This window comes from Cyprinodon variegatus, unplaced genomic scaffold (assembly GCF_000732505.1).
Source record: "Cyprinodon variegatus isolate N-32 unplaced genomic scaffold, C_variegatus-1.0 Scaffold391, whole genome shotgun sequence".
In the NCBI taxonomy this organism is placed as follows: domain Eukaryota; kingdom Metazoa; phylum Chordata; class Actinopteri; order Cyprinodontiformes; family Cyprinodontidae; genus Cyprinodon; species Cyprinodon variegatus.
In genome coordinates, this window is record NW_015150844.1 from 109,458 (window position 1) to 123,560 (window position 14,103).

Here is a 14,103-nt window from a genome sequence, read left to right on the forward strand (position 1 = left end):
CCCTTTTTATACCCTTTTTATACCCTTAGTACCACAGCCACTCTGTGGCTGTGGTACTAAGGGACAGCTTAACTCCAACTGAGCGGGTCAAGTCATACACAGAAGCACCCAGATGACTCTCTATTTTACTGCTCTGTCATTGCGAAAGAGAACTTTAATGAAACTTGCATTGTTGGGATTCGTTATGTGAAGTCTTTATACAACTTTGTGATTTTATCCTCTTTCTCTGCACTGAGGAAAATGTTTGTCCATTTATGAACCAAGTAGGGAAAGGGAGTGTGACCGCAACAAATTTGATTTACTCCAATAAATCTAGAATGAAATCCACAATTGGAGAAACAGCTCATTGTATAACACTAGATGTTTGAATAGTGTTGAGTTAATTGGTGCAGGTGGTAGCAGTAAGAAGTGTAAATAATGTGTAGAGTAAGAGTTGGTACTGATTAATTCAAACTTCTGCCATCATTTACAAACTCAGAAACTAAGAATATTCCAGAATAACAAGGAAAAAATTATATTTCTTCAGACTTTGCAGTATTTTTGTATGTGACAAAATATATAGTGACTGAGTTCAGGGGAAACTAGAAACTGCCTGTGGAACCATGTTGATTCTGCCACATCCACCCACGTTCCTACTTGAAAAGCAACCTGTGTGGATCTAAGATGTCATGGGGAACTCTTGAAATAGTGAAAGATCAGAATAGATTATATATCTGGGTTTACATAAAGCATAAGCAGACTCTGAATTCTGAATCATAAAAATGCCTTAATTACACAGAAACAGAATAAAAAGCAGTTTGATAGTGGCCATGAAATTAAAACTTCACTTTAGATGTGCCAGAGGCAGCAAGGAATATATATGAATTATGTATAATTGTTGGAAAAATCTGCTTATTCTTTGAAAAAAGTGCTGTACGTCTTCTTTGTCACGATGTCTATTTTTTTCTAATGCCGCTCTTACAATTTACATTTGTCATCATGTTCATTTAACCTTGAAAAACATCATGGCTATTTAGTTTCTTACAACTAACAACAACTCACCTCAACATATTCTCTAACTTATGATTTAATTAATGACATTAGTTCTTTAATTTTAAGGAACGTTTTAGGTTTACATTTTTATTGTAGTAACTTCACCATTTGTAAGGTAAACACTTCATGACAAATGGAATAGAAATAGAAATATGACTCTCAACTAAAGGTCTCAGATCTTTAGAGGGATGTTCCTTACCTTGTTTTTTTTCCTAGGATTATTTTTTTCTTTTCTTTTATTCAGACAGTTATCTCTAACGTTGTTCTTGGAATCTGCTACTCAACTTTTCTAATCCAAGATGACCACAGGTCAATCTACACAGGTTCTCCATTCTCTCACTGAACTGTTAATTTTAATCAAACTTCTAAAGTTCCCTCTTCTTTAAGTTGCTTTAATTCCGATTGCGCTGTCCACCATAACTGCTCTCTTGCCTACTTTGTCTACCACCATATTTATCAGGATGCATGTGGAAGTCTTAGCCCTTTCACTATCCCAGAGTTGATGGCGTCTCCCACTCTCACTCAGCATAGATGACTCTGTACACTCCTTCAGCCATCTTGTCTTTGTGTTCCATGTGCACTTTTCCCATCAATATTTTAAACTCTTAAAGGGACATTTTTGCACAGCCTGCATCTTGGGTCTGCTTCCACAGACCCCATTCAAAGTAATGTTTCTTCATGATGGCTCACCTTGGTCCTCCTTTACAACATTGGTTTCCTGTGGCTATAGACATTCTATAGATTTTAATTTGGAGATTTTTTCTTGTTTTAGTGCAGAAGGTTTGGCTTTTCATTCGTTGGTGACATTGACACTCAATATCCTCTTCCTTCCTTTGTCTGTTGGGCATACAGTTTCAGGGCAGGGGAGTCTGTATGGAACCCTCAGAGCATGAAGCTTTCTTGTCTTAAGTGTCTTCTTTTGCCAGAATGTATAAATATTATATGTGTTGGTCTTTATTTTTAACCATTGGCTTCTCTGGACTTGCCCTACACAAAGTAGATAAATATTTGTGGGTGACTTCCTCATTAAGTAATGTAGACAATGTTACACAGCAAAATAAGTTAATTGAATTCATAGGATTTTAAAGGAATAGTACACCCAAAACATGATTAGCCTTCATTTTCTACTCACCCCCATGCTGAACAACACTCTGGAGTACTTTTTTGATATCTCAAATGCATCTGGAGATCTGGGAGGCTTCTTGCTGTCTGCTGACATTCAAATAATGGAGGTCTATGGTGCCCGAGGCAGAAAGGTGCATAAAAGCTCACAAAAAACGTGTCAATATTCTTCCATACTGCTCGTCCAATGTATTCCAAGTGTCCTGAGTGGGTAGCATCCAGAATTTACTTGAAACGAAGTCATTTAGAATGTTTTTAGAGCATAAACAGTAGTGTATAGGACTTCCTGGAAGCGCGCACCTGCGCGTTCACAACACTACGGAAGCCGGCAGACCAAACCAGATGAAAGTGCGCATTCAGCGTCTGCTCTGCCAATAATGCAAGCGTAGAAGAAGAAATGTGCTGTTTACCTGTGCAAAGAAAGAAACAACGAAAGAAAAATGTCTGAGGACTTCAGTGTTGAGGAAGAGCATGAGTTCTTTGCCGAGCTGAATGCGCACTTTCATCTGGTTTGGTCTGCCGCGGTTTCCGTAGCGTCGTGAACGCGCTTTCAGGAAATCCTATACACTACTGTTTATGCTCTAAAAACATTCTAAATGACTTCGTTTCGAGTAAATTCTGGATGCTACCCACTCAGGACACTTGGAATACATTGGACGAGCAGTATGGAGGAATATTGACACGTTTTTGTGGACTTTTATGGACCTTTCTGCCTCGGGCGCCATAGACCTCCATTATTTGAATGTCAGCAGACAGCAAGAAGCCTCCCAGATCTCCAGATGCATTTGAGATATCAAAAAAGTACTCGAGGTGTTGTTCAGCATGGGGGTGAGTAGAAAATGAAGGCTAATCATGTTTTGGGTGTACTATTCCTTTAAACTCAACACTTTTAATATGTCTATATTGGTCTGCATGAGGACATTGACTACGACTCACATCTGGATAACTCGAAAGTTGACCCTCCCACGCATTAGGTGTGCGGAATCCAAAACTGGTCTCTTATTAACTTATTTTTGGGCTAGTAGAGCACACCCTGCAGTTATTGATAAAAGCTGAATTAGACTTACCTGATCCCTGATGTAACCAAGACCAATGCTGCAGCAAGATGTACTGTAAGTAGTTCTCTGTTGAAAACCCCCCACTCACCCCATCCTGTGATTATGTGATGGAAAGACGCATGGAATGAACTTCTGAACTTCGACATCGACGGTCAGATAGGCAAGTTGGAAAGATAACAACTCATTAATGCCCTAGTCTACAAGAAATTGACTTAAAATAACCTTTTAAATCCCACACCGTCTCCAAAGTCTGTCATTGTTGTCTTTGGGGCAGTTTTAAGAAAATAATTAGAAGATAGGTTGGATTTAACTCCAGTGACTATCACAAACTCTTAGGAGGAACTCACTCTCACATAATCGAATTAAATTGCTAAAAACTTGTTCGTTTTATTTCTCTTGGATAGCATTTAGCCAGACCTATTCCGTAACTCACCTCTTTGTCTTTTTTTGAACTAATATCAGTTTTTATAACCTTTTATGCAAAAAGCCTATATTAAATGATGATTTTAGCTTAAAGGGAAAAAAGCTAAAAAATCCTTACAGGCAATGTATCTTTTACATTGCTATAGAGGCCCACTATATTTAATAGATTGGTTTCAATTTGACCACAATGGAGCCTTTGGTGCCACTGGTTCTCAATATGCTTTTCTGGAGTCCCAAAGCTTTAGGAGTGGATTTCTCTCTCTCTTTTTTTTTTTTTTCTTGCAAATTTATTCTGAACATGATATGAGGTTTGCTTTTTTACATTTGTGAGCTTCATTCTGTCAGGCGGGTTATTTTTTTGGGGGGGAATTTATTTATTCTCCAGCTTTGGAAATAGCCATGGTTAAATCTTGCCAATACTCAAAATAAACCAAAAAACAGTGGGATAATTTTTTCTCCTAATTAATGAAATCAATATAATTTATAATTAAATTCTACATTGTTTGTTTTTCCTTCAAAATCATATTTTTATTCTCTGTGAACTCAAAGGATTTTGACATTCATGCTCCACTGGTCAGCCTCAGCTTCACACCCTGTCATCTTGGTGGTCCTGTGACCTGAAGGTAAAGCTGTGAATACTGAATGTACATCTTTCTGCATGACTGCAAACATCTAGCCCTCAGCGGACATGCTGCCTCAGCGGCATGGCTGCTCTCTGAGAGCCTGCATAGTTGGACAGACTCGGATAGAAAAAAAAAAACACAGAGTTTAAAATCACCAGCAAAGGTTTCAGATGTGAATAGATGAATGGAAACTGTTGAGACTTGACAGCAACAAGCAGAAAGTCACACGATGCATTTCACTGATAGAGAAAAGTAAACTCTCCTGACTTTGACCTTAAAATAGAAAAAAAAAAACATCTTAACCCTGTGAGCAGAAATTTAGGTTACATCATGGTGAAAAAGTTTCAGTCCAGCATGTCATGAGGGATCAGAAGAAAATAACAACAGTGTTAGAAGGGAAAATGAAAAACTGGACTCAGGGGAGCTCTGCTTGGTGGCGCTGGTTAGGGAGATTAAAGATATGACGTGGGGAAATGATGCCAAGTTCAACCTCTTCGTCTTCTTCTTCCACGTTGCTCTCCTGGGCTCTGGTAGGTTTAAAAATAGAGCTTGTTTAATAGAGAAGAGTGCCGGGGGGAGGCGGACGGAGAAGAGGAGCGAGAAGCCCTCTGTGGTGGGAGAATGCAATTTGAGATTGGCCAGATTGCTTTTTATTCCTCCTTTTCTTCTCTCTGTCGGCCACTCACGAGGCGTGATGTGCACTGGCAGAGCCCCTAAGCCTCAATAAGCCTGACGCCAGTACCCACGTCGCCACCGAGGGGTTGTCGCACTCACAGCATGGGAAAATCAGCACGATGAAATAAAAGAGGGACTCAGGGAAGATCAGCAGGGATTTGAGAGTGATAGATGACAGTCAGGTGAGGGGAGTGGTGGAGTAAGAGGGGAAAGAAATGAAGGAGATGGCTTCAGTTGAATCAAGGTGGGGGACGACAGAATGTAAATGTACTTGAGCTGTCTGAGGTTGACTTTCTTTTTCACACGAGGTGCACTCAGTCTCAGCTTGCACTGAAAGTGAGGGAACATTGTTGGTAGTGACCGCTGACACAGAAGGACAGATGTGGCATGTTGGGTCTTGAGTAAACTGGCGATGTCGCATTTTCTGACAGTTCACTTCCTTGGGATTTAACTTAAGCTAAGTAAACAATAGATGAGAACATGGTTCTTCTGTTTCACATTATGAATAAAGAAAAGGGTGAGTTAGTTTGTGTGTATTTGTGAGTAGTCACGAACATGGAAAGCCCATTTGTGCCTAAGTTTTAACTTTGTGTCTTTAGGTGATGCATACTATAGCCATTATCATTTAACTGTTCTGTAACTCCTAGATCAGTTACTTGGGGTCCTTTTTGTGTATGTCCCCTGCCTTCTCAAATCCCCAGTGAGATGGGCATTGGCCATTTTCAGTGCGCCTGGTTCTGATGGAGATTTCTTCCCTCTTAAGTGCTGTGTCCCTGCCTGCATTCTGGGTAGGCAGGATTCCTACAAAGTCATTGATAGATTTCATGTCACTGTTAACCACAGAACAATGCTCATCCAGGAGGAGTGAAATCTCTGGGTTAATGTTAAGACGCAATGTTCTGGGTTTCCTTTTATAGAAAATGTTGCAAAGTATCTTTTTATTTTTGTTTAACATTTATGACAACTTCTCACCATTGTAAAGTGTAACAGTTAGTAAATGGACACCAGTCTTGGAAGGTTAACATAAGAAACGTTTGGGTGAAGACTAGCAAATGGTCTTGCAAAATATGAGTATAATCCTGCATGCAATGCTATGAAGTCATCCATTAGGACTGGGCAATTAATTGCATTTGCAATATGATCAAAAATTCACAAAATATAATTTTCATATCAAATAGGCACTCTATTTTGGTCACATTACATTTAACAAGACATTGAATTTACTCTCCGGCCCTTTAGGTGGCAGTCATTGTTTTAAAAAGAGAGAATAAGCCTGTAGATTCAAGCATGTGTGATGGGAGTAAGATTTATTTCCATGAAACAGCAACAATAAGTCCTGTGACAATGGACTCTAGAAAGGCAAGCTTTCAAGCTTGGACTTGACAGGACTAGCCTTTGGTCACCCTGGAGTTTTGGTGCCTGGGCAAGTGGACCATGATGGTTGCCTCTGCGATGTGAACCCCAAAGGAGTGTCACGGAAAAGGGGAAGAAGCAGGAATGAGACAGTTGTTTTGTCCTCAAAGCACCACAGGAGGCAAAGGCACACTCAAGTAGGGGTGACTCGTGATACTGTCTCGGCCTTGGGGAGGTTTGCAGGACCTTGAGTGTCTGAACAGCAGGCAAACCTTAACCCTCCTAATCCAATGGTTATGTTAAATATCAGTATGGACATTGGCTCTCAACGTCCACATTAATTGTTTATTGTACTACTATTATGTTCCTACTTGGTAGTCAAGACAAGAGTAGATAATATCTATAGTTAAAAGTTACCCTGGACACATTTAGGTCTGAATGAACTCGTTCTCTGTGAATTTATTGAAATTCCTGTTGCACCATTTCTGTCTGTTTCGTGACAACCAACCCAGGCCCTCTGCTGAACCGACGGCCAAGAGTTTTACTCTTGCTTTATTTGTGGGTTTCCCTCTGCTGACATATAAGATGGCTTCTGTTGGATATCATAACATCTAATTTTTCCAAGTTTTCTCCCCATTACATCAATGTTATTTTGCTTTAGCAATATGTTTAATGTGTCTCTTCAGAGTGTCTACCAATTAAGTATTTGGTTTTGGACAATAATCACAAGTTTATTGTTGTTTTTTTTTGTCTCTCTCAGGAGGTGAGGGTTCAGCCGAGACCGGTCAGAAGGAGACGTCCACCTGTGACATATGCCAGTTTGGAGCGGAGTGCGATGTGGATGCTGAGGACGTTTGGTCAGTTTGAACATACAAAGAACACACAATCATTTTGGGGTTTTTTGGGGGTTTTTTTTCTCCCACTCAACTCATGACTCCTTGCCTATCGATTTGACTCTTGTCAAAATTTCAATCATATCAGTTAAATATAGGCTTTAGCTCAAAGAATTCAAAGCAGCGCTTCTCTGTGTCCTGCACACACCAGCTGCTGAACACCCACCAGGGGTTTTTATTGCATGGCTGACCATTTCATTTAACCCCAATTACCAGAGCAGGGCCAGGAGAGAAAGGAGATTTTCGCTTATGCTGGAAATCCAATTATTCTCCTTACAGAACTTGGCAATGTCAGAGCAAAAATGTCTTTGACTCACACGAGAGAAACTAGTTCAGCAATGAAATAACGTTTGTTGTGGAGTTAACCATTTACTGCAGGTGGAACAGAAGATTCTTTATAGTCACTCTAATATGTTTTGTTGTGGGTGCAGCACAAAAAAATAAGCAACTCTCAGTGGGTTTTACACGGAAACATGTCTGTGGAAATTCCAATTAAGAGCCGACTCAACTGAGACGTTTTTTAGCAGCAGAATCAGACCATTTTACATGAATTAGGCTAAAATAAAGAAACATTGTTGATCTGCTTTGGAACATAATCGGCTGGTATCAGCAAAGACAGGCAGTACTTAGAAGAAATCCCAGATGTGCAGCTGGAAATTAGAAGCGCCCTGAGAGTATGACTCTATCAAACCGCTTGATGTAATGGAAAGATAATGTACCCCTGTGTGCAATAACCATAATGCCAAGGAATGGCTTCATGATGCATTTTAAGCCTCGTTGCAAATACTAAACAGTCTGAGCCCACCCCTCCTGATGCCACCTACTTTTGCAAATGCACCTTAATATGCTACTAAAACCCAGAAATTGATTTAATGGCACTTCTGTATACCCAGTGGGCGAATTTATCCAATCACTACAGGACACAGTTGACAGTTTGTGCACATAAAAGTAAAACACTAAAGAAAATGGAGCCTCAATCCTATTTAGCAAAACCTGAATTAAAGACAATTACACATCGCATAACACAAGAGGAAGACGTAGAACAAGTCAGTAACACATCTTGTTAAAAAAAAAAACTATTTGACATAAATATTATAACAGACATGAATATTTTAGCTTTTTTTTCTTGTAAAATGAAAACTATGAGTGTTTAATCTTTAAAAGCCCCGAGGTGTTTTGATAGGAGCGTTTCTGGTGGATTATCAGGAAGGTAATTGCAACCCGACGGTGGGTGAATTTCCTGAAACGGCAGCCAGCGGTGGCTGCAGAGTAAGACTGTTTTGATTAAAATGACAGGTTAGTCCAATCAGGCGGCAGCGGGTTTTAATCAAACACACTGTCAGTTAATCACACTGTGATTGGAGAGAGGTGGCAGTAATCAAAGACCGTCTTATTTTTACAACAACAGTCCACATTATTACATCGTTTCCACAGCAGGCAGTTTTAAAACAACTTTTAAAAAGAGGAATTTGACACATTTGTTTTTTTTTTTCGTTCATCCTATTGGTTTCTCTGCAGGGCTACCATTAAGGTTAAAATAGGGTGTTTAAGCTTGTTTTTCTGGTTAAATGTTTTTTTTTTTTTTTTCAATGAGACTAATTATTCCAGAGAATACTATCTGCAATCCCTGCTGGAAATCCAGGGCATCCTTTAATCAAACAGAGTTCAATTCACTGCTTTGCATCGACTCATCATGGGTTAAAACCTATTTTAATTCCTGCCTATTCAACATTGATTTGAAATGTTCTTTCTCCAGTTTAAAATGAATTTGCAACAGAAAGCTGCAGCTGTTTTTAGAAAGGAATTAGGAGCACAAGTTTTAGTTATTGTGGATTTTTTCCAAACCGGGAACGGTTAGTGCTCAAATATACCCAGCTGTCTGACATTTGGATTAAAGGCCGCTTGGCATTTTTTTTTTTTTTTTTTTTGGGAGCTATTAGAAACATTGTCTCATTACTGTTCAACAAATTGCTGCTCTTGATTTGATATCATTGGTATCCTTTCAGTTCAGTGGTTTTCTGTCATAGAGCTTTTATTTATAGCTGTGGTTTTTTTGATGAATATTGACTTAAAATCATTCTGCGTCAAACATTACAAGGCCAGATTGGATGTGTTTGGGATTATTGTGTATTCGGAAAACCCAACTTTTTGAGCATTTGATTCAACTTGCCCTCTCCAAGTTAAATTAAAAATGCTTAGCACTAACCCATGATCCATAGTGAAGGCTTGTACCAGGGAAACATGTCTCAGCTTCTGAATTAAAAAGTTCAAGATGAATGGTAATCCACAGATTCGAACAAAGAAAATCCAAATGTTTTTTATTTACTTTTGTAACATTTATTTAGCACAAAAGTAATTGCTCAGACCAGAAAAATATTTAAGCTGCATTGTTAAAACAGGTTTGGAGAAGGTGAGATGTACCAAGTGTAAAGCATTGTGATGGCATCATCATGCAGTTTTCACTGCAGGAAATAAGGAAAGGAAATAACAAAGGACAAGTTCCTTCAAATATTTTAGATATACCCAAATGATTTGGACACTGGCAACACTATGATCTCAAACACAGATTTACACAGGTAACACTAAAGGATTACATTAAGCTCTAGTTTACAACTGGAACCAATCTGACAATAACAGAAAAATAAGCATTTTGTTTTCATGTTTAAAATCATAGAAAACATTGGCTGTGGTTCACAATTCATTTAGGTTAGTTAAAGGCATACTATGCAACATTTTTCAGTTAATTAATGTGTTCCATAACATTTTGGATGATTAAATGAGTCATTTCAGCTAGAACAAAGGTTTTCTCGGCCGCCCTGGTGGTCTGTAGGGGGAATACCGTACTTGCAATTGCAGGAGCCCTCGGCCTGCACCCACAGGTTCAGAAGTCTTGTGCATCGCGAGAGTCGGTCTTACTTTACGGCGAGAACTTGGCTAACTACAATCTTTGTTATTTAGACACATGCATAACACATAATACATGAAAACATGCTAAATTTTCAAACTCGAAAATTGGAACAAAATAGTCTCTTACCGCAGTAGACATGGTGATTCGTTGCGTTCACCTGTCTGCTAAGCTCAAAACAACCGCGCCTGGCTTGACGGAGAAACCAGGAGAACAGCGCACTTTTACTTTCGCCCTCTGGGGGGAGCCTCACTGGAAAATCAACACCGGTTGCATAGCATACCGTTAAAATTTAATATATGCTCATGCACGACCTCTGACACAAAACTGTCCTCCTCTTGCATGTTTCTGTTGTCCATAGCGTTCCTTGACAGTGTCGTTTCTAAGTCACCAATTTAGTGCTACTAGATCCCAATGTAATTTCTCATTGGAAACCTACTAGCACTAAGTTGCTAACTGGTTAGCAAGATGCTTCCGAAAAACCAGCCACAATCACACTTGCCTGCGAACCTTCCGCCACAACAATTCCACCCTCTTGATAAGTTACCGATCACATTCACTTTATTCACTTGTGTAAATTCGTGCACCATTCGGTAGAATTCGGAAATGCAACGGTTGGAATTGCCGTTTCCCTACGACTTTGAAGCTTGAGCAATGTTTACCCTGGTTGAGCCTGTTTTAATCATCAACTTCATTTGTATAGCCTGGAAGTCTATGCTCAAAAATCACTACCATAAAACAGCAAAACAACTTCTAACTCTACTTACAATAACTAAATATCTGAAGATATAAACTAAAGATCAGCAGTCAGTTCTAAAAACATCTTATGATGAACCCTTGTTGATCCCTGGTGAACCACGAACCAGATTAGCTCCTTATAAGCAGTTTGCGAACATTCTGTTTAATTTTATCTGCACCTTCCTCATCCCAGCTGCAGCCACTGGTCTGTCTTGCATTTTGTTGATAAGCTTGGTTTATGTTACATGTTCGATCCTCATCTTTAGTAAAACAAAACACAACACACTCATCAAAACACAGGGCAGATGCGAGCGGTTGTGGTAAAGAACTTCGTCTGTATAAAAAGTGGCGTGCTCTGCTCCTCATCTATTCGTTAACAGCTGCCAATCAGCTAGCTAACAGCTATTTCTGTGCACAACATGTTCACACACTCTTTCTACCATAATAACAGTCTACACACAGCATTTTACACCCTCATTCATAACACGGTAAAATCAGGGACATTTCCGGGGACAGCCGGGACCGGTGATCCAAAACGGGGACTGTCCCCAGAAATCGGGCACATTTGGTCATCGTACTTTAAGCTTCCACTTGGAACTGGGGACAACCAGGAGCAGCTGGTCAGAACACCTGAGTTGCCAAGCCAGAATATAAGCAGGGTTCCTACAGCATAAGGCGAGTTAAATTCAAGATTTTTTAAGACTTTTTAATGCCACTTGAAATAAAAATTTAAGACCAAATTCACAAGAAACACAAGAAAAACCTGCTTGCAACAACTTAACCCAAAAGTTTATTNAAAGGAAATAACAAAGGACAAGTTCCTTCAAATATTTTAGATATACCCAAATGATTTGGACACTGGCAACACTATGATCTCAAACACAGATTTACACAGGTAACACTAAAGGATTACATTAAGCTCTAGTTTACAACTGGAACCAATCTGACAATAACAGAAAAATAAGCATTTCCTTTTCATGTTTAAAATCATAGAAAACATTGCTTGTGGTTCACAATTCATTTAGGTTAGTTAAAGGCATACTATGCAATATTTTTCAGTTAATTAATGTGGTCCATAACGTTTTGGATGATTAAATGAGTCATTTCAGCTCGAACAAAGGTTTTCTTTGCATTTTCTTGCACAAAATCCACTGAGCCTCATGTATGTTCCCTGGTTTTAACCATGGCGGAAACTCTTGGCTGGAGACAATTTTGGTTACAAAATTTGGTTACAAAGTAAATGGCGCATCTCCCAAATGTCCCGGCCGCAATCGGGACGGAACCAATAATGGCGAGCCATTATTTTCTTTTTTAATAAAAAAAAAAATTTGTCAATTTTAACGTTTTATTTAGATTACAAAAATAAATTGTAATAAAAATAATCCTATTCATGATGTTTCGAAAATTAAGACCTACGAAAGACTGATTTAAGACATTTTAATACCAATTAAGGCCTTAGTTTTATTTTGAAGAATTTAATGCCTTTTAAGACTTTTTAAGGATCCACAGGAACCCTGATAAGAGTTGATAAGCTACATTTGGTTTTGACTTGAATCTGACAATCGTGACAAAGAGAGGAAGCAGTTTCTTTGCTCTACCAAAAAGGTACTAGGATGTAACAACGCCTGAGCTCTGTCTCATGTGAAATATGCCTACCCTTCCTATTGGTGCAGAATTATTTGTGTCAACATTGGCATGGTAAGCAAAAGTCAACATATGTTGCACTTGTTAAAACTATTATTCATATTCTGCATATTTTTTCTCAGTAAATATAATACATTTATTCTGCACCACTGGAGATTCTGTAGGGATGGACATTTTTTTGTTTCATTTATCGTTTTGATGAAAAGAGTTAAATCTTTGGCCTTTTAGTTTGTCTTTATATTGGTCCATAACATGATATGCATCTGTGATTTTATTTCATGTATTTATTTATTTTATTTCATCTTGTATTAAGACAGAAAAGCTGTTGTATTATGTTATATAAACAACTTTCTTGGCTTGAATGTCTCTAATAGTCTTATTTTGACCTAAAAGTAGCATTGTATATTACTAGAGAAAGTAAAGGAAGTTAGAAGCAGTGCAAAGAATTCAAAACAGTCGCTACATTTCAGATTTCTCCCAAACGGGAAGATATATCAACATACCGAGGACAACACAGAAAAAAATCCTGTGCTGCATTTAAAGGTCCATCCATGCATTCTCTATACCATCTAGTCTGTGCAGTGGCTGCTAACTGTCCCCAATGGATGAGTTGCAAGCCCATTACAGGGAAACTTAGAGAGGCAACCATGCAAACACACACCTGCACCCCTGGGCAATTAACACAGACCAATTAACTTTTTTGATTGTGGGATGAAGCCAGTACCCAGAGGGAACCCATTCATGGTGGAGGAGACCATGTGAACGACTTTAGAATGACCCAAGGCTGAGATTCAATCCTAGGTCCTTCTTGCTTCAAGGCAGTAAAAATACCATCTGTGCCACAGTGCAGCCCACTTTGGAAGTTCTTATTTTAAAACCGAGTTATTATGTTTATATAGTTTGACAGCATGAAATAACCCATGTTTGCCTGCTTTAATAAAAGGTTATGCCTGGTCAGGAGAAAATTTTCATTTCGGCCCATTCTGCCCAAAGTATTATTGATTCAATTCGTCATCATTTGTGATTCGCCGAAAAATGAATATTTTTCCCTCTCTTGCTTTATGGATTCAGATAAAGAAAAATGTCCTGAGTGTTGTGGTGAAGATACTGCACGCTGAGTGAACCTCATTTGGCAGAATGCTTCACAGCCTTTATCTGCACTCCACCCTTCTATAGCTCCTATTCTCTGGAGGCAGACTGCAGGCAAAAAAAAAGACTAATTTCCCTCGAAGGGATCAATAGAGTGTCACAAAATCCCATTTAGATCCATTTGTGGTGTAAAACTGTAATTACCCACAAAAATCTATGCTTTCAAACCCATCAATAGCACCCATCATTGTTGATGGAATTAAAGGCGAGGAGGTTGCGTGGCCGTCTGAAAGCTGCTATTGGACCTCCTGGGACAGCTCAGGGGGGAGCGGGAGGGGGGGATTCACATTGTAGACTTTTCTTTGAAGAGTTTAACGGAATTTTAAATATGCCTTCAGGAGGACAACCCTCTTAAATCCACAAAAACAATTTTTTCAGTTCTCAGCTCTGCATCTGTATAGAGATATATTTTATATTTATATATATATATATATATATATATATATATATATATATATATATATATATATATATATATATATATATAT

At 38.8% G+C, this 14,103-nt stretch overlaps 1 protein-coding gene across 1 annotated transcript in view; it reads left to right on the plus strand.

Annotated features, from left to right (window-relative positions):
• tmeff2 (transmembrane protein with EGF-like and two follistatin-like domains 2) overlaps positions 1 to 14,103 on the plus strand; it is a 166,197-nt gene that overhangs the window by 103,655 nt on the left and 48,439 nt on the right. The window contains exon 4 of the mRNA XM_015387320.1: positions 7,047 to 7,143. Within this exon, the coding sequence (XP_015242806.1) occupies positions 7,047 to 7,143 (97 nt within the window). The remainder of the gene's footprint in view (positions 1 to 7,046; positions 7,144 to 14,103) is intronic.